General features: G+C 38.7%; 2 protein-coding genes across 2 annotated transcripts in view; one reads left to right on the plus strand and one right to left on the minus strand.

Moving 5' to 3' along the window:
- Nucleotides 1-19,652, plus strand: part of ANKRD45 (ankyrin repeat domain 45) — a 42,333-nt gene that overhangs the window by 10,685 nt on the left and 11,996 nt on the right. Inside the window, exon 2 of the mRNA XM_047077316.1 lies at nucleotides 4,772-4,939. Coding sequence (XP_046933272.1) covers nucleotides 4,772-4,939 — 168 coding nt within the window. The remainder of the gene's footprint in view (nucleotides 1-4,771; nucleotides 4,940-19,652) is intronic.
- TEX50 (testis expressed 50) lies at nucleotides 9,978-11,695 on the minus strand. The gene is made up of 2 exons (XM_047077208.1): nucleotides 11,372-11,695; nucleotides 9,978-10,193 (listed from the first exon to the last, which is right to left on the minus strand). Exons 1-2 carry the CDS (start codon nucleotides 11,693-11,695, stop codon nucleotides 9,978-9,980), a joined length of 540 nt encoding a protein of 179 aa, XP_046933164.1.

Here is a 19,652-nt window from a genome sequence, read left to right on the forward strand (position 1 = left end):
TAGTGGTGGTGGTAGGCAGGCTGTGAGAAATATTCTAGATAGGTGAGTATTTTGCTTCATGGCCTATTTTTTGTTTTTGACTCATCATCCCCATTCTTGGACTTTGACCTTACCATATACCTTCATTAATTTATACCAATGCTGGGGGCGCCTGGGTGGCTCAGTGTGTGACTTCAGCTCAGGTCATGAATGATCTCATGGTTTGTGACAAAGCCCGCTTTCGATCTTCTGTCCCCCCTCTCTCTGCCCCTTCTCACTCACTTGCTCTCACTCTCTCTCAAAAATAAGTAAACATTAAAAAAAACTTATAGCAACCCAGAGAAAAGTACTTATCTTCTTTTTTTGTTTTCTTATCTGTAAATGAGAACAATGCTAGTGCCTACTTTATAGGATTGTAGTGAGTGGATAACAGTGCCTGTATGGAGGAAAAGATTCCTTTTCTTGTCTGATCTTTTGCCTTACTAGTTGACTGCTTTTCTGCTCAGTTGACTCCCTTTCTATTTAGTAAGTAGTAGTCTTCCACAAAGAGATTATTTTTCAATTAGAATTAACCCTAATCCACACTTGTACGCCAGTGTGTATAGCAGCACTGTCAACAATAGCCAAATCATGGAAAGAGCCTAAATGTCCATCAACTGATGAATGGATAAAGAAATTGTGGTTTATATACACAATGGAATACTACGTGGCAATGAGAAAGAATGAAATATGGCCTTTTGTAGCAACGTGGATGGAACGGGAGAGTGTTATGCTGAGTGAAATAAGTCATACAGAGAAATACAGATACCATATGTTTTCACTCTTATGTGGATCCAGAGAAACTTAACAGAAGACCATGGGGGAGGGGAAGGGGAAGGAAAAAAAAAAGTTACAGAGAGGGAAGGAGGCAAACCATGGGAGACTCTTAAAAACTGAGAATAAACTGAGGGTTGATGGGGGATGGGAGGGAGGGGAGGGTGGGTGATGGGTATTGAGGAGGGCATCTGTTGGGATGAGCACTGGGTGTTGTATGGAAACCAATTTGACAATACATTTTGTACTAAAAAAAAAAGAACCCTAATCCTTCCCAGTTCCATTTATGGTACCTTTCTTGCTACTAGGATTTCTAACATGTGGCCTTCCTTATATCCCTCTTCTGGGATCCATTGCTCATTGACAACATTATGGAGGATGCTAGGAAAATCCCTTTCTCATATGGATGCTTTTGAAATAATCTGATTTAAATATTTTTCTTCTTCTGGGACAGCAATGGGGTTAATGTACTACAAGCATCTGTGTGTTTCTTTCTAGAAAAGAGACCATCTTCAGCAAGGGGAAAAACATGTAAAGGTGTTTTAAAAACATGTAAATTTTTTGTTAAAATCCTCTTTTGTTTAGAAATATATTTTCTTGTTTTTAAACTATGCATATTAAATAGAAAAAAAAATTAAATGTTACCAGTGGCCTGTAACATTAGCCTTGAGAAAAGCAGTATAAGGAGCCAGAACATCTCACTTGGAATGTCTTCTTGGTCGTATTAGCAGCATCTTGTCTGTAGATAGTGTTTCCCTCCCCCAGCAAATCAGGGGCCCTGGACTTTTCAGCTCATTGAAGACTTCATGCAGAAAGCAAGAATAAGGGTGCTATCAGGGTATTTCTTGCCCCACGCCCCCCATTTTGTAGAGGATAAAGGCAAAATGAAATTCTTGAGCCAGTGTCTATCTCTTGGTTTTTGAAATTTCTCACTTGTTGTGATACTAAAAAGAAAGGTTGGGCCAAAGAGGGGAGGTAATTCCAATTTTGGCTGATCCGGAGTAGTTCACTTCATCTTATTTTTGATTCCTTTATTAACCCTCTGATTATGATATCCTCAAGCCAAAGGTAGTTTACACCTTGATGTAAAGCAGAACTGGAATTGTGGGAATATGGCAAGTAGGGAGCCAAGGAGAGGTTTCTGGAAGAAAGTGGAGGAATCATTAGCCTCTCTTTCCCTGCTGTACTCAGTGACAAACATTTAGGTGTTGTTTTCTACTACTTATAAACCCTTTATTTGGCAACAGACCTGGGTTTGAATCTTGCTTTGGCTACTTACTACGAGTGTGGCCTTGGGCAATGTATAGCATCTCTAACCTTCACTTTCCTCTGTATCTTTTAATGGAGCTAACAACACTGACTTCAGAAGGTTAGTGAAGGTGTAAATGAAGTAGTAGTACATAAAGTGCCCAGTACTTAATAGATTCAATACATCTATTCATTCTTTTGCTCAATTCTTTTTGTAGTAGTAGTATATGTTTCTTTGGCCGGTTAAATGAGTCATAAATACATCCTGTGGGTAGGTTGAAACCATGAACTTGTGACTTGATTTTTTTTAGCCAGTGTGAAACATTTTAATGATGCCTCCCTGTTTTTCACCCCCATAGTAGTTGCCTCAGTTAGTCTAAAAAACAACTTTCTAATTTGATGGGTCATGTTTTCAGTTTTAATTCAGATGATTACTTTCCAAACCAAAGGCACACATAGTTGTCATAATTTGTATGATTGTATTAACAATAATGCTAGCATGCAATCCCTATCAAAATAACACAGCATTCTTCACAGAGCTAGAACAAACAATCCTAAAATTTGTATGGAACCAGAAAAGACCCCAAATAGCCAAAGCAATCCTGACAAAGAAAACCAAAGCTGGAGACAATACAATGCCAGACTTCAAGCTGTATTACAAAGCTATAATAATCAAGACAGTATGGTACTGGCACAAAAACAGATACATAGATCAATGGAATAGAATAAAGAACCCAGAAATGGACCCACAAATATATGGCAACTGACAAAGCAGGAAAGAATATCCAATGGAAAAAAGTCTCTTCAGCAAATGGCATTGGGAAAACTGGACAGTACATGCAGAAGAATGAACTTGGACCACTTTCTTACACCAGACACAAAAATAAACTCAAAATGGATGAAAGACCTAAATGTAAGACAGGAAGCCATCAAACTCCTAGAGGAGAAAACAGGCAATAACCTCTTTGGCCTCAGCTGCAGCAATTTCTTGTTTGACACATCTCCAAAGGCAAGGGAATTAAAAGCAAAAATGAACTATTGGGACCTCATCAAGATAAAAAGCTTCTGCATTGCAAAGGAAACAGCAAAAATAAAGGCACCCAACAGAATGGGAGAAGATAGTTGCAAATGACATATCAGATAAAGGGTTAGTATCCAAAATCTATAAAGAAGTTATCAAACTCAACACCCAAAAACAAATAATCCAATAAACAAATGGGCAAAAGACATGAATAGACACTTGTCCAAAGAAGACATCCAGATGGCTAACAGACACATGAAAAGATGCTCCACATCACTCATCATCAGGGAAATACAAATCAAAACCACAATGAGATACCACCTCACACCAGTCAGAATGGCTAAAATTAACAACTCAGGCAACAATAGATGTTGGTGAGGACGCAAAGAGGAACTCTTTTGCACTGCTGGTGGGAATGCAAACTGGTGCGGCTACTCTGGAAAACAGTATGGAGGTTCCTCAAAAAATTTAAAATAGAACTACTCTATGACCCAGCAATTGCACTACTAGGTATTTATCCAAGGGATACAGGTGTGCTGTTTCAAAGGGGCACATGCATCTCAATGTTTATAGCAGCACTATTGACAATAGCCAAAGTATGGGAAGAGCCCAAATATCCATCAACTGATGAATGGATAAAGAAGACTTAGTGTGTGTGTGTGTGTGTGTGTGTGTGTGTGTGTGTGTGTGTATTACTCGGCAATCAAAAAGAATGAAATCTTGCCATTTGCAACAACATGGGTGGAACTAGTGTGTGTTATGCTAAGCGAAATAAGTCAGTCAAAGATATCATATGATTTCACTCATATGTGGTATTTAAGATACAAAACAGATGAAAATAAGGGAAAGGAAACAAAAATAATATAAAATCAGTGAGACAAACCATAGGCACTCTTTAAAAAAAACTTTTTTTTATGTTTATTTACTTTTGAGAGAGAGGGAGAGAGGGAGACACAGAATACAAAGTATGCTCCAGGCTCTGAGCTGTCAGCACAGAGCCTGACTCAGGGCTCTAACTCGCGGACTGGAGATCATGACCTGAGCCGAAGTTGGATGCTTAACCAACTGAGCCACCCAGGTGTCTCCATAAGGGACTCTTAAATATAGAGAACAAACTGAGGGTTACTGGAGGGGCTATTGGGTGGGGGGATGGGCTAAATGGGCAAGGGGCATTAAGGGGGGCACTTGTTCAGATGAACACTGGGTGTTATCTGTAAGTGATAAATCCCTAAATTCTATTCCTGAAATCATTATTACACTGTATATTAACTAACTTGGATTTAAATTTTAAAAAATAACAATAATGCTAGCAATTAGAGTTTGCTGACGATCCCTTCGACTAAAGTCATTGGTCTAATTGTGCTCCAAAATAAATTACTGCTAGGGATGTTGCTGTCTTCCTTAGAAATGTTGAAAAGCTTAGACTTCAGGCTACCTGTGTTGGTATCTTTCACCTGTCATTTACTGGCTGTGTTCCTCAGGCAAGTTTCTGGACCTCAGTTTCCTTATCTTTAAAGTGGGGATTATAATAGTTCTGACTTCATAGGGTTTTTATGAAGTAAATGAGTTTACTATATATAAAGTACTTAAAATAGTGCCTGGCCCACAGTAATTGTTTAATACTTGATTGCCATTGTGATCTTCTGTTCAATAAAATGGCCTAAAACAATGTAGTCTATTTGACCTGACCATCTTCATTCTATTTGTTAGGTTACACACTCTTACACTGTGCTGCAGCCTGGGGTCGTTTGGAAACTTTGAAAGCACTTGTGGAATTGGATGTTGATATAGAAGCTCTGAACTTTCGGGAAGAAAGAGCTCGAGATGTTGCTGCTCGGTATTCCCAGACCGAGTGTGTTGAATTCCTGGACTGGGCAGGTAAGGAAGCCTACAAGGCAGTGGTGTAACTGAACCAACATGAGTTTGTTCCTTGGTGAGTCACATAGAAACTACACCAGGAGAGTTGTTGCACAAAGGAAGCTTTATTTGCAGCAAATTAGGAGATCACAAGGAAGAACTTCCAAAGCTGCGACTCCCCAAGCAAGGGTGAGTGGGTTTCTTTAATTTAGGGTTAAGATGAATATTTAACAAGGGGATCCTTGTCATGGTTTGTAGAGGTGCACATAAGATCCCACATGCACCTTAAGGAAACAGGCCTATACATACGTTGTATGTTATGCAAATGAGGCTCGTGCTCCTCCTTGGGTGGAGATTTTAGTATTATAATAAGGTAAAGGTAGTTGTCAGTCATTTTGGAGGTCACTCTACAGTCCATCTGCACAGGCATGAGTCAGAGGTTATGCTGAAACTAGTCTGCGTGGTCTGGGCTGGCTGGTGGTCTTTCAGGGCAGTTCCTATACTTGAGGGATGGTTTCGGTTTCCATTTGCCTGAGTTAAGAGATAAGCCAGGAAGGAGCTTAAGGAAAAATGTGCAACAGGGATTGGTGAGTACAAGCAAGTGGGCAATGAAGGTCAGGTCTTGGGATCTAGCTGATGACAGTAGCAAACAGACTGAGTGATGGATTTTTTTTTTCCTATGAGTGATAGGTTATACCATCAACAAAGCAAGAGATGATTAGCATTTTCACCTTTTGCCACCATGTTTTATTTGTAGATATAATCACAAGTCACTGGTGGTGATGTGTGAAATCTTCCTTTTTTTTTTTTTTTGCTATTTTGCTATTGGCCTCCAACATTGTACTTAATAGAAACTGTACATATTGAAAGCTAGTTGATTGACTAACTTCTAACAATTTCAACAATAATTTCCTATAAGAATATATATGTATAATATACATATTATATATATATATTACATATATATATATATATATATATATGTATATATGGTTTATGTTGAGGGCCATTTCCTGAGAGACTTAGGTTGAATGGTCCATTCCTCAACTTTTTTTTTAAATGGCATATTTGAGTCATATGTTTGCTTTCCCAGGTAGAAAGTTATAATAACTTAAAATGATTTTCCAGGCAAAATTTAATCTATAGTGTTAGAAGTCAGAATAGCAGTTACCTGTCTAGCATGAGGGAACTTCTAGGATGTAGTAATTTTTTTCTTAATCTGGTTGCTAGTTACATGGTGTGTTCGTTTGTGAAAATTCATTGAGTTGTACATTTATAATTTTTGCACTTTTCTGCATGAATGTTAATGCTTCAGTCAAAGGTCAGAAAACTATGTGCTCTTTTGAATTTTAGCGATATTTTGCTTAATTCATTTTCGCAACCCTATAGAACATAGCTTGGAGATTTCAGGGAGATAATACCTGTGTAACTATGTATGTGTATACACACTGGTTAAAAAAACCCAGAACTTGTGAAGTTCATGGCATTCATTTTGCAAAGTTATCTGCAATTTTGCTTTCAGCGAGGATTTATTAAATGCCCACTATGAGCGTAGCATTGTCGTAGGTACAACGGGTTGTTCCTTCCCTCTGGACATTTGTTAGGTGGAGGATGATAAGCTATAGGCATAAGTAACAACATAAGAAAGACTATGAGTAAGGGTTAAAATCAGTAGAGCAGGTGGTACATACTATGGGGTTGTCAGAGAACGTGAAGTCTGAACATGTTGGAGTTGAGCTGGGCCTTGGAGAATGAGTGGGATTTTAATCCAATAGAAGGAGACAGGGTGTGAGCAAAATCTGTGGGCTGGGAATGAAAGTGGCATTTTGGAGGACAGTGATGAGATTGCCTTACTGGAATAGAAAATCATAATTTGCAAGGGTGGGTTACTGCACAGATGGAATTGTAAAAGAGTAAGTACATGCACTTTTGAATCAAATTGCTTGAGTTTAAATACTGGTGTTTCCACTTGAAACCTATGTGACCTCAGACGAGATCCTTAAATTCTTTATACCTTAGTTTTATTTTCCAGTAAAGGGAGCCAATAATAGTTCCTACCTCTTGGGGTTAGTTGTGAGGAATGAAATGAGATTATATAAAGCACTTACCACAAGGCCTGGTGTGTGATCAGCACTTGAAAAATGCTGGTGCTATTGGAGCACCTGGGTGGCTCAGTTGGTTGAACGTCTGACTTTGGCTCAGGTCATGATCTTACTGCTTGTGGGTTCGAGCCCACGCATCGGGCTCTGTGCTGACAGCTCAGAACCTGGAGCCTGCTTTGTATTCTGTGTCTATCCCTGGCCCTGCCCTATTTGTGCTCTGTCTCTCTCTCTCTCTCTCAAAAAATAAAAACATTAAAAAAAATGTTGCTGCTATTATTATAGCCAGATTATACCCTTAAATGTCAGGCTAAGGTGTTTTCATTTCATTTCTGTAACTACTGGGAGCCATTGAAAATTTGTATGTAGAAAAGGAAGAAGATGAAAGTGATATTTAGGAAGATTCATCTGGTAGCAATAAGGAAACTGCTTATCAGTAAAATGAGAGGGGGAGCTGGGAGAATAGAAATAAGGAATTGAGGCAAGGAGCACTTTTGGAAAGAAAAACATGTTATACTTTGTGCATTACTTTATAGATAATTGCCCACTTGTACTAATGTTTTCTAGGGACAATGTTTTTATGAATACCTTCAATTTCATGGTTAGATCTACAAGTAAAAAGAAAACAAATAGCAAAGAATTGATCCCCCATGAATAGCTATTGTAGGTGAAATTCATATTGTATAATTTAAAATCCATTTTTGAAAAATGACCCATGATACTTAAAAAAACACAAACCAGGGACAAATTTTACTTAATTTTTCTGAAAAGAAACAGTTTGGGGCTTTTGGGTGTGAGCTTCCATTGGTTTTCTTCTTCCTAATACCCATCTGTTTAGTTTGGGTCCTTACATTCTTGGGGGAATTATACCTAATATTTCCTAATAATTAAGATAAAAGAAGACTATAATACTATAAACTAGCATTCTGTTTTCTGATCAGTGATGGAATTGTAAGGACTGGAGCTTCATGGTAATGTATGGGATGTCTGAAACACCAACTACTCAGAGAAACATTTAACATTTGTTTGCTTCAGACTTAATGAGAATTTAAACCACTGCTGTTTCTTGTTCTAGTGACTAGAGTAGGGGTCACCTGGAGAGGCTTAAGGGGTAGAGGACTCCCTATGCTGTCAGATGGACTGGGGAGGACTCCCTGCCCCCCCGCCCCCTGCACTGGGACTCTGAGGCCTCTGTCTAGACTGTCCAGGGATGTCATTGAAGGCTCTTGACGTCCTCCCAAGAAAGAATTCAAGGACAGACCAGACAACAATCAAGAGAAGCAAGTGGGAAAGTTTATTAAAGTGGGGGTACGCTCTCGAGTTGTGAGAGGGGGGGAGCTCAAGGGAGAGCTTTGTGCTCTGGTTTTGGGTCACTGTCTTTTACTGACAATTGTTAACTAGGGGATGGAATATTCAGCACTTGGGGAGGGAATTTCTTGGGAGCAGGGTTTGGCACATTTATTCCTTTACCTGGTTAGGGTTTCCAGCCTTCTTTGCCTTGGGCCTGTGTGGTTTGATCCAGTGTCTTGTAGCTTTGTTTTAGAGTGCCCTCGGGACAGGTCTGTAACTTCCCCTCACCCCATAGCTGGCCACAACTCCCCCTTTGCTGGCCTCCAGGCATCCTGTTAAAGCCCAGTTTTGTACTCTAATACCTACCCTAAAAAGAATTCCCTTTATGCTGTTGAAAATTCCACTGTTAGAAATTTCTTTGGAAAGTTTTCGAGGTTTGGAGACTTTGCAAGTGTTCAAGAGTCCCCATTAGAAGAAATGTGTATACATGTTCTCTTAGAGGGAATTGGTTGACAGGTCAGAAGTCTGAAGGGATGGAAGAATCATTTTTGGAGATGTAGGAGTAGGGTTGTGGTATGGGAGAGAGGAAGGAAGGACAGTCTGGAAACTGGAATCATAAGTAAACGTTTAATAATCCACAATAACTCAAGGCAGGCACCATCCTATGCCTTGTAAAGACTATAGAGTTATATGTTACTATCTCAAGAATTGTTTTCTAAAAGTTTTTTTCCTCCCTTATATTGATGGGAGGTATGTTATGGAGCTGGCATATTTTTCTGGGGTTTTCAACAGGTTTTAAATCAAATCTTCTGTCCTAGTCTCAGACAAATCTTCCAATTTGTAACCATACTTATAAAAATGAGGTGGCTGATCAATAAAAGTCTGGAATACTTTTTAAAAATTGAGCAATCTTAATTAACCAAAGACTAAAAATTTTTAAATGTTGATACTTACTTCATCATTTGTCATAATGAAAATGGAGAAATTTATACTTTAAAAAATTAATCCATTTCTTTTTAAAATTTTTAAAATTTGTTCTCAAGTTAGTTAACCTACAGTGTGGTCTTGGCTTCAGGAGTAGAACCCAGTGATTCATCACTTACTTATAACACCCAGTGCTCATTCTAACAAGTGCCATCCTTAATGTCCGTCACCCATTTTCCCCACCCCCCGCCATCAACCCTCAGTTTGTTCTCTGTATTTAAGAGTCTCTTATGGTTTGCCTCCCTCTCTGAAAATTAATCTGTTTCTTAATATTTCCATACTATTTTGGCAATATGAGATGGGAAATTAAAAGTTTCCATATGGCCCAAAGATCTGCTCAGAAAAGTAAGAAAAAGCACAAATATTATTTAAATCAGAGATTTATTGAACACTAAAGCAAGATTCTGTTCTACATATTGGTTAATGATTAGCAATCTAACACACTAAAAAGAAAAAAATACTTAAACACGAAGAAGTGATAGTACATAATCTTTTTCTCAGCACTATAGTAAGTGTGGGTGCCTTTTCAGCTGAATAGAAGTACTTTTTCAACCCATACTTGTTTGGAAAGTCTTGGTAAAGTAAGTAACAAAAAATTACAAAGGCTCTCAAAGAACATTTTTATCCTTGAATGAGTTGTCTCTAACCTCCATATTGGACTGAGATATGTTTGCATATGGATAGGTCTAGTTTCCTCTGGCTCCTTCTCCTCCCTCATTCTTCTTCCTCTTTAGTTTTCGGTGTTTGACTTTCTTAGCTGGAATATGACAGGACACCTGATTCAGGTACTTGGACATCATTGATGTTGTGGCTACCAGCCGGCAGAGTATTTGATCAATGTCATATAGGGACTGATTTTCTGGATCATTACCAAATGTATCTGAGGAGGCTGGTTTTTTTAGCTAAAGGGAGAAAGACAGATGATATTATAGATTTTTTTCTTACTGTAGTTCAAATTACATTTGCTTTCTGGATATATACACTTAAAACTTTTTTTTAACATTTATTTATTATTGAGAGACAGAGAGACAAAGAGTGTGAGCAGGGGAGGGGTAGAGAGAGGGGAGACACAGAATCTGAAGTAGGCTTCAGGCTCTGAGCTGTCAGCACAGAGCCCGACGCGTGGCTCAAACTCACGAACTGTGAGATCATGACCTGAGCCGAAATCCGTCGCCTAACCAACTGAGCCACCCAGGCGCCCCTGGATATATATAAATTCCAAACACGATACATTACTTATCTACACAATAGAAAGGTTACTATAGAAAAAAGGAATAAGTGTAGAAGAGATGGTCTTTTCTGTTCGTCCCCATGTAAGATTGTGGTGATCGTTATCACAATCAGCAAGCATTTAATATAAGCTTGTTATGGTTAGAGCAAATACTATTATTTGAATATTAGCAAAATATTTTCCTTTACTGAACAGTAATGTATAATGCAATCAAATCATAGCAATTTTATAAATATCTAATAGTTGTGAAGGTCAGTCAGCTTTTAAAATTGCCTCAAAATATGGTGCATTGCGGGAGGGGGGGGGTGGTGTGCCAAGTGGGAAATTGGTTTAAGAGTGCCATTTCCCAGAAAGTTATCCTAATATTGGAAATAAGTTTACGGTCTATTAAAAAAAGAAAAAAAAATACACGTGCACTTTTACATACTTAGCTTTCTTAGATATATCTGGAAGGGACTTAACAGATCTCTTGTCCAGATGCTTCATTTTATGGTTGAGGCAGCTGAGAAAGATCAAATGACTTACCTATGGGCCCAGTTTCATTTCCTATCCATTCTACTCATTTCATTTCCTATCCATTCTAGCTCACTACTTTCTTGATGTATTTTGTAACTTGAGAGGGGTTGAGCTACATTGTTTTAAGGACTTCCTAATTCAATACACTTTTGTTGAGCCCCTAGTACATGCAAGACAACAAATTGTACTACATGTTGAGGGATGAGTGGGGGGGGGCAGGGAGATGTTACAAAGAGGTATAAGACATGGTACTTTCCCTCAAAGAAGCTGATAATCTTTTGTTTTAAAGGCTTTGATATTTTATAACTATTACTATTTTCATCACTAATTCACCTGTTTTTGGCGTTTTTTCCATTTCATCCACAGGTAATGCACAGATAAAACAGACAGGATTAAAAACAGAGCTTGTACCAAAATATAAACGAGGTGTAAAGAACTCTCCAGTATATCCACATTAGCAAAATTGCAGCATAGTTTGTCCAGAGGGTAAGGTAGACAGTGAGATGGAGAAGGCTTAACTTTCAGACAATGCATTTCTTCTGGAAAAATCTCCCATCCAACCTTTGTCCAGATAGTTCCATCACAAATGCAGAAGCTCTCCCTAAGGAAGCAGATCAACAACAGAGAAAAAGACAGGGATAGTCCTTGAATGGACATCTTTCTCAATCGGGGGGAAAAAAAAATCTATAGCCAAAAATTGGTCACAGAGTAGAACTGCTCTGAGTAGAGGTTAATATGCTCTACTCAAAGCTTTTAAGATCCTAGTGAGCACAGCATACACTGATGATCATTATAACATCATCAGTTATAGTGATTCAGGGTTAAATTCAGTGATGTCACAAAGAACCACACTGGAACTAAAAGGTGTCACCTAACCAATCACTGGGTTTCTTTCTTTTCTTTTCTTTTCTTTTCCTTTCTTTTCTTTTCTTTTCTTTTCTTTTCTTTTCTTTTCTTTTCTTTTCTTTTTTTTAAGACTCTATTTTTAAGTAATCTCTACACACAGTGTGGGACTCAAACTCACAGCCCTGAGATCAAGAGTTGCGTGCTCTGCTGACTGAGCTAGCCAGGTGCCCCTACTGGGTTTCTTAGGGATATTTTTTCTTGTTTTTGCCAGAATGTGTTGAACCTCTTCACTTTTCTGAAAAATGAAGACTTTACTAATATTTTACTTGCTAATAAATTCTGTAATTGTATTAATAGATTTTCTTGGAAATAATTTACCTGTATCTCCTCCAAGCCTTCTTTTAGTATGCCAGTTTTATATCTACTTAAAAAATTGCTATAGCCATACCATTTCACACAATTTACCATCTGCTTCTATTTTTTCACTCTGGAATGCCCTTCCCTTCAAATAGCTAAGCAAATATTGAGTCCCTCCCCCTTTTATTTACTTTTTTTTAATTTTTTTTAACGTTTATTTATTTTTGAGACAGAGAGAGACAGAGCATGAACGGGGGAGGGTCAGAGAGAGACGGAGACACAGAATCGGAAACAGGCTCCAGGCTCTGAACTGTCAGCATGGAGCCCAATGTGGGGCTCGAACTCATGGACCGTGAGATCATGACCTGAGCCGAAGTCGGACGTTTAACCGACCAAGTCACCCAGGCGCCCCAAGTCCCTCCCCTTTTAAACCATGTTCCTTTGGTGGGAATGTGGTACTGTCAGATGGTGGGTGGGGGGCGGGGAATTTGGCATGGTATATGATAAAAAGAGGAGGCACAAACCCTGCCTTCAAGGAGCTTACAATCTAGAGGTAGAAGCCAAAAACAAGATAGGAAAAATTACAAGACAGACTGAAATAAGAGCTAGATCAAATTTTAATCATGTAATGGTTGAGAGAGCAATGAGTTCTACCTGTGGGAATCAGAAGTTTCACAGAAGGGTATTTGAGTAAGCTTTGAAGGAGTAGAATTTTTGTAGATGGCAACAGAGAGGGCGTCTTAGGTTGAGGAAACATAACAAGGAAATTCTATGTCAACATTCCTATAACCAATATTTGTTGAGTACCTCTATATGCTAAATGCTGTTTTAGGACCTGAGAATATATACACAGCTTGGCACAAGACAGCATTTGTGTCCATGAAGTTTACCTTCTAATATGGAGACCCATAAAATCTATCTATCTAAATCTATGTATCTGTGGAGTGCTACTGATAAAAGTAGACTGGTAAGGGGGTTATGAAGTTGCCAGCAAGCGAATGAATGAGTGTGTTCCTTTATAGAGGGCCATCAGGAAAGGCCTCTTGATAAGCTAATGTCTGAGCAGAGACCAGAACCATGTTGACGTTTGGGGATGTCACGCTGTAAACAATGGATAGATTCTCTGGATGAATGTTAGAGGGGATAAAGCCGGAAAGGTGGTTTGTGGCTAGATCGATGTTGGAGGGCCCTGTATTTTATTCAGCAGTCAGTAGGGAGTCATTTATAGAGTTTTGAGGAGAGGAGTGACCTAATCATAAGCTTACTGTGTTCCAGGCACTGTGCCAAGATACTTCCATGTGCTCTGCTAGATTTTGTTTAGTTACGACAATCTTCCGAGGACTGTACCCTAATACTTCCTTTTGTAGATAAAGCTGAGAGGGGTTAAGGTATTACTGTGGTCCTATTGTCTATGTCCCCCTCTACCTCCAGTTCATATGTTGAATACTAATGCCCAGTGTGGTAGTATTAGGAGGTAGGGCCTTTGGGAGGTGCTTAGGACATGAGGGTGGAACCTTCATGAGTAAGATTAGTGTCTTTATCAGAGTTCCCACAGAGCTCCCTAGCCCCTTCCACCATGTGAAGACATAGTGAGAAGGTGCCAGCTATGAAGGAAGAGGGCTCTCATCAGACTGCAAACCATGTTGGTTCCTTGATCTTGGATTTCTTGGTTTCCAGAACTATGAGAAATGAATTTCTATTGTTTATAATCTACCTAGTCTGTGATATTTTTCTATAGGAAGCTGAATGCACTACACAGGTATGGTGGCATTAAGAGAATGCTTGCAATAAATCCCTTTCTCTAGCAAGCCACCAAAATAAACATGTGCTTTCAGTAAAATCAGCATGCTTATTATAGAAATGCAGTTTCAAAACAAGCCCTTTAATCCCACCTTCCAACTAATGCCTCTCCTAAGTTCCATCCTGTATTGGAGTTCTGGGACCACCACTGACTCCAGGTTACCAAATAGCAGAGCCGAAATCTGAACCTTAGATTCCAGTTTAGGGAATTAATTTTGCTTGCAATGCGAATGATGAGTTTGAAGTTCTGAGGTGCTGGAAGCAAGGAATACCAAGAATACCAATTAACTGGTCCCTATGCATGAATACTGTTCCAGATGTAGATCTCAGGGTAACCTCTTTTGTTATGTTCACTTTATAGATAGATGAATGAGGCTTAGAAGATTGTTAGGTACTACAGATGGCACAGTTGAGCATTACAGTGAGTTTTTTTTTAAGTTTTTTATTTCCATTCCAGTAAGTTAACATATGGTGCAATACAGTTTTAGGTGTATAATTTAGTGATTCAGCACTTCCCTACATGACCTTATTCGTCACAAGTGCGCTCCTTAATCCCCATCATCTATTTCACCCGTCCCCAACCCACCACACCTCTGGTAACCATCAGTTGCTCTCTATAGTTAAGATTCTGTTTCTTTTTTTTTTATTATTATTATCTTTTTTATTTTTTGAAGGGGGGGGGGTTGGACAAAGGGCAGAGAGAGAGAAGGAGACACAGAATCTGAAGCAGGCTCCAGGCTCCAAGTTGTCAGCACAGAGCCTGACGCTGGACAAAAACTCATGAACTGTGAGATCATGACCTGAGCCGAAGTTGGCTGCTTAACAGACTGAGCCACCCAGGCATCCCAAGATTCTGTTTCTTGGTGTGTTTCTTTCTTTTTTTTCCCTTTGATCCTTTGTTTTGTTTCTTAAATTCCACATATGAATGAAATCATACGGTATTTGTCTTTCTCTGACTGACTTATTTCACTTAGCATAATACTTTCTAGCTCTATCCATGTCCTTGCAAATGGCAAGATTTCATTCTTTTTTATGGCTGAGTAATATTCCATTTTGTATATATATATATATATATATATATATATATATATATATATATATATGTGTGTGTATGTATATATATACCACACCATCTTTACCCATTTGTCAGTGGATGGACACTTGGCCTGTTTCCACATTGTACATAATGCTGCTATAAACCTTGGGATGCATGTATACCTTTGAATTGGTACTATTGTATTCTTTGGGTAAATACCTAATAGTGCAATTGCTAGATCCTAGGGTAGTTCTATTTTTAACTTTTTGATGAACCTGCATACTATTTTCCATAGTGGCTGCACAAGTTTGCATTCCCACCAACGATGCAAGAGAGTTCCCTTTCTCCACATCCTCACCAACACCTGTTGTTTCTTGTGTTGTTGATTTTAGCCATTCTGATGGGCTTATCTCATTGAGGTGATATCTCATTGTAGTTTTGATTTATGTTTCCCTGATGATGAATTATATGGAGCATCTTTTCAAGTATCTGTTGACCATCTGGATGTCTTCTTTTGAAAAATGTCTATTCATGTATTCTGCCCATTTTTTAATTGGATTATTTGTTTTTTGAGTGTTAAGTTCTTTGTATTTTAGATACTAACACTTCATCAGATATTTGCAAATATTGCCCCCATTCCTTAGGTTGCCGTTTAGTTTTGTTGATTGTTTCCTTCCCTGTGCAGAAGCCTTTTGTTTTGATGAAGTCCCAATAGTTTGTTTGTTTATTTATTTATTTAGTCCAATGGTATTTATTTATTTAGTCCAATGGTTTATTTTTGCTTTTTTTCCCCTTGCCCCCAGAGACATATCTAGAGAGAAGTTACTGTGGCTGGTGTCAAAGATGTTATGGCTTGTGTGCTCTAGGATTTTAATGGTTTTAAGTTTCTCATTTAGGTCTTTCATCCATTTTGAATTTATTTTTGTGTACAGTGTAACAAAGTGGTCCAGTTTCATTCTTTCACATGTTGCTGTCCCGCTTTCCCAACACTATTTGTTGAAGAGACTGTCTTTTTCCCACTGGATATTCTTTCCTGCTTTGTCAAAGATTAATTGACCATATAGCTGTAGGTTCATTTCTGGGTTTTCCATTCTGTTTGGTTGATCAATGTGTCTATTTTTGTGCCAGTATCATACTGTTTTGAATCACTACAGTTTTATAATATAACTTGAAGTCCAGAATTGTGATGCTCCAGCTTTGCTTTTCTTTTTCAAGGTTGCTTTGGGTATTTGGAGTATTTTGTGGTTCATACAAAATTTTAGGATTGTTTGTTCTAGCTCTGTGAAAATGCTGGTGGTATTTTGATAGGGATTGAATTAAATGTGTAGATGGATTCGGGTTATACAGATATTTTGACAATATTTGTTCTTCCAGTCCACGAGCATGGAATGTCTTTTCATTTCTTTGAGTCCTCCTTAATTTCTCAACGTTTATTTATTTTTGGGACAGAGAGAGACAGAGCATGAACGGGGGAGGGGCAGAGAGAGAGGGAGACACAGAATTGGAAACAGGCTCCAGGCTCCCAGCCATCAGCCCAGAGCCCGACGCGGGGCTCGAACTCACGGACCGCGATCGTGACCTGGCTGAAGTCGGACGCTTAACCAACTGCGCCACCCAGGCGCCCCCCTCCTTAATTTCTTATATCAGTGATTTGTAGTTTTCAGAGTACAGGTCTTTCACCTCTTTGATTAGGTTTTTTCATAGATATATTATGGGTTTTGGTGTAGTTGTAAATGGGATTGATTCCTTAATTTGTCTTACTGCTGCTTCATTATTGGTGTATAGAAATGCAACAGATTTCTGTATGTTGATTTTGTGTCCTGCAACTTTACTAAATTTGTGTATCAGTTCTAGCAATTTTTTCAGTTTTCTTTATACAGTATCAAGTCATCTGCAAATAGTGAAATTTTGACTTCTTCCCTGCCAATTTGGATGCCTTTTATTTGTGTTTGACTGTTTGGATAAGACTTCCAGTACTATGTTAAATAATGGTGGTGAGAGTGGACATCCCTGTCTTGTTCCTGACTGTAGAGGAAAAGCTCTCAGTTTTCCCCCACTGAGGATGATATTAGCTGTGTTTTTCATTTATGGCCTTTATTATGTTGAGGTATGTTCCCTCTAACTCTTATTTTGTTGAGGGTTTTTATCATGAATGGATGTTGTACTTTCTCAAATGCTTTTCTGCATCTATTGTAACAGTCATATGGTTCTTTTTTTTTTTATTAATGTAGTGTATCACCATGATTGATTTACAAATATTGAACCACTCTTGCAGCCCAGAAATAAATCCCACTTGATCGTCATGAATGATTCTTTTAATGTACTGTTGGATTCCATTTGCTAGTTCTATTGAGGGTAATGCTGCCCTCATAGAATGAATCTGGAAGTTTTCCTTCCATCTCTATTTTTTGTAACAGTTTGAGAAGAATAGGTATTAACTCTTCTTGAGATGTTTGGTAGAATTCTCCTGTGAAGCCATCTGGCCTTGGACTTTTGTTTGTTGGGAGACTTTTTATTATGGGTTCAGTTTCTTTGCTGGTTATCAGTCTGTTAAACGTTTTTTATTTTTTGTTGCAGTTTTAGAGTCTGTATGTTTCTAGGAATTTACCAATTCCTTTCAGGTTGTCCAGTTTGTTGGCATATAGATTTTCATAATATTCTCCTATAATTGTTTGTATTTTTGTGGTGTTGGTTGTTATTTTTCCTCTCTTGTTTGTGATTTTATTTATTTGGGTCCTTTCTCTTTTCTGTTTGATAGGTCTGGCTAGAGCTTTATCAATTGTATTAAGTTTGTCAAAGAATCAGCTCCTGATTTCATTGATTTGTTCTACTGGCAGGGCTTGAACTCATGAGATCATGATCTGAGCCGAAACCAAGAATCTGATGCTTAACTGACTGAGCCATCCAGGTGCCCCTCTGACTGATTCTTTTTTAACTCATCTCTTGTGGTAATTGTCTCCCTGAAGTCTTCCATTCTTTTCTCAACCCCTATGAATATCCTTATAACTGTTGCTTTAAATTCCTGATCAGGCATGTTACTTATATCTGTTTTGATTAGATCTCTGACCATGATCTTATCTTGTTCTTTCATTTGGGATGAATTCCTTTGTCTTGGCATTCCTTTGACTTGTCTAAGTCTCTGCCTCTGCCTTCGTCGTCATCGCTGCCTTCGTCGTCATCGTCATCGTCGTCTTCTTCTTCAATATGGCCTCCTCTCACCCTTTAGTTGTGGAATTGTTCTGTTAGTCTTCAGGTTCATTTCTGGGGTATTTAGGATGATTTGACAGTTGTCTATTTGGGTTTGTGGGATGAGGCAAGTGTAGGGTCCTCCTACTGTGTTGCCATTTTCTTCTGTATAGTGATTTTTTTAAAGTCTCTCAAAAACTCCTATGTGGAGTTTCATGAAATTGTACGCTGATCATGGTAGACTGGATAATGGCCCCTGAAGATCTGGTCCTAATCACTGCAAGCTGTGAATGTTATAGTGCAAAATGGACTTTGCAGATATGATTAAGGATTTTGAGAGTGAGACATTATCCCGGATTCTCCTGATGGACCCTAAATATAATCACAAGTGTCCTTGTAAGAGGAAAGTAGATGTTTGACATGAAGAGGAAGAGGTGAAGTGATGCTAGAAGCAGAGATTGGTGTGATGCACTTTGAAGGTATTGGGAGAAGCCACAATCTGAGGAAACAAAATTGCTAGAAGGTGAAAAAGGCAAGGAATAGGTTTTATCCTCAGGCCTCCAGAAGGAATCAGCCCTACCCATGCCTGACTTTAGTCCAGTGAAACCAATCTCAGACTTCTGGCATCTAGAATTATAATAGAATAAATTAATGTTTTAAGCCATCAAGTCTGTGATAATTTGTTAGAGCAGCCATAGGGAACCAATGCAGATTTCGGTGTCTGGAAGTGAGGTGCAGCTGTAACAAATACCTAAAAATGTAGAAGTGGCTTTGGAATTGGGTAATGAGTAGATGGAAGATTTTTGAGGTGCAGGATAGGAAAAGCCTAGGTTGCTTTGAGCAGATTATTGGTAGAAACATGTTAGAGATGCTGCTGGAGAGGGCTCAGAAGGAAATGAGCATGTTATTGGAAACTGGAGGAAGGGCGGTTATGGCAGAAAGCTTGGCTGAATTGTGTCCTGTCCATATATGGAAAGCAAAACTTGTAAGTGGGGAACTTGGACATGTAGCTGAAGAGATTTCCAAGCAAAGTGTTGAAGGCATGGCCTGGTTTCTTCTTGTTGTTTATAATAAAATGTGAGAGGGGAATGATAAATTGAGGAAAAAAACTGTTATGTTAAAAGGGAAACAGGACTTGATGATTTGGGAAATTCTCAGCCTATCTAGGTAGCAACAGTGCTAAAATTAGAAGATTCACTGTTAGGAAAGTGTGCTTTGTAGAAAAGGCATGGGTGTGGTTGGACAGTGTTTTGTGGGTGCTGAGAAGATTGGGTGTGTGACTCATGGCTCCCCTCAGCCATCTCAGCAGAAGTCAGAAATAGAAATGAAATTATCCAAGAAAGACCTGTGGAGGAGCCTCTTGTTTAATGAAACGAGTCTCTGTGACCT

Source organism: Lynx rufus, unplaced genomic scaffold (genome assembly GCF_022079265.1).
Source record: "Lynx rufus isolate CCGP_SWC_20201006 ecotype Redwood Valley unplaced genomic scaffold, mLynRuf1.p SCAF_15, whole genome shotgun sequence".
Classification (NCBI taxonomy): Eukaryota; Metazoa; Chordata; class Mammalia; order Carnivora; family Felidae; genus Lynx; species Lynx rufus.

Bases quoted from the DNA above. Each gene is read 5' to 3' on its own strand.
- TEX50 (XM_047077208.1), bottom strand. From the start codon at position 11,695: ATGTCCATTCAAGGACTATCCCTGTCTTTTTCTCTGTTGTTGATCTGC. The intron at 10,194-11,371 runs GTGAATTAGTGA...TTCTCCCTTTAG, and splicing joins GGAAAAAACGCCAAAAACAG to CTAAAAAAACCAGCCTCCTC.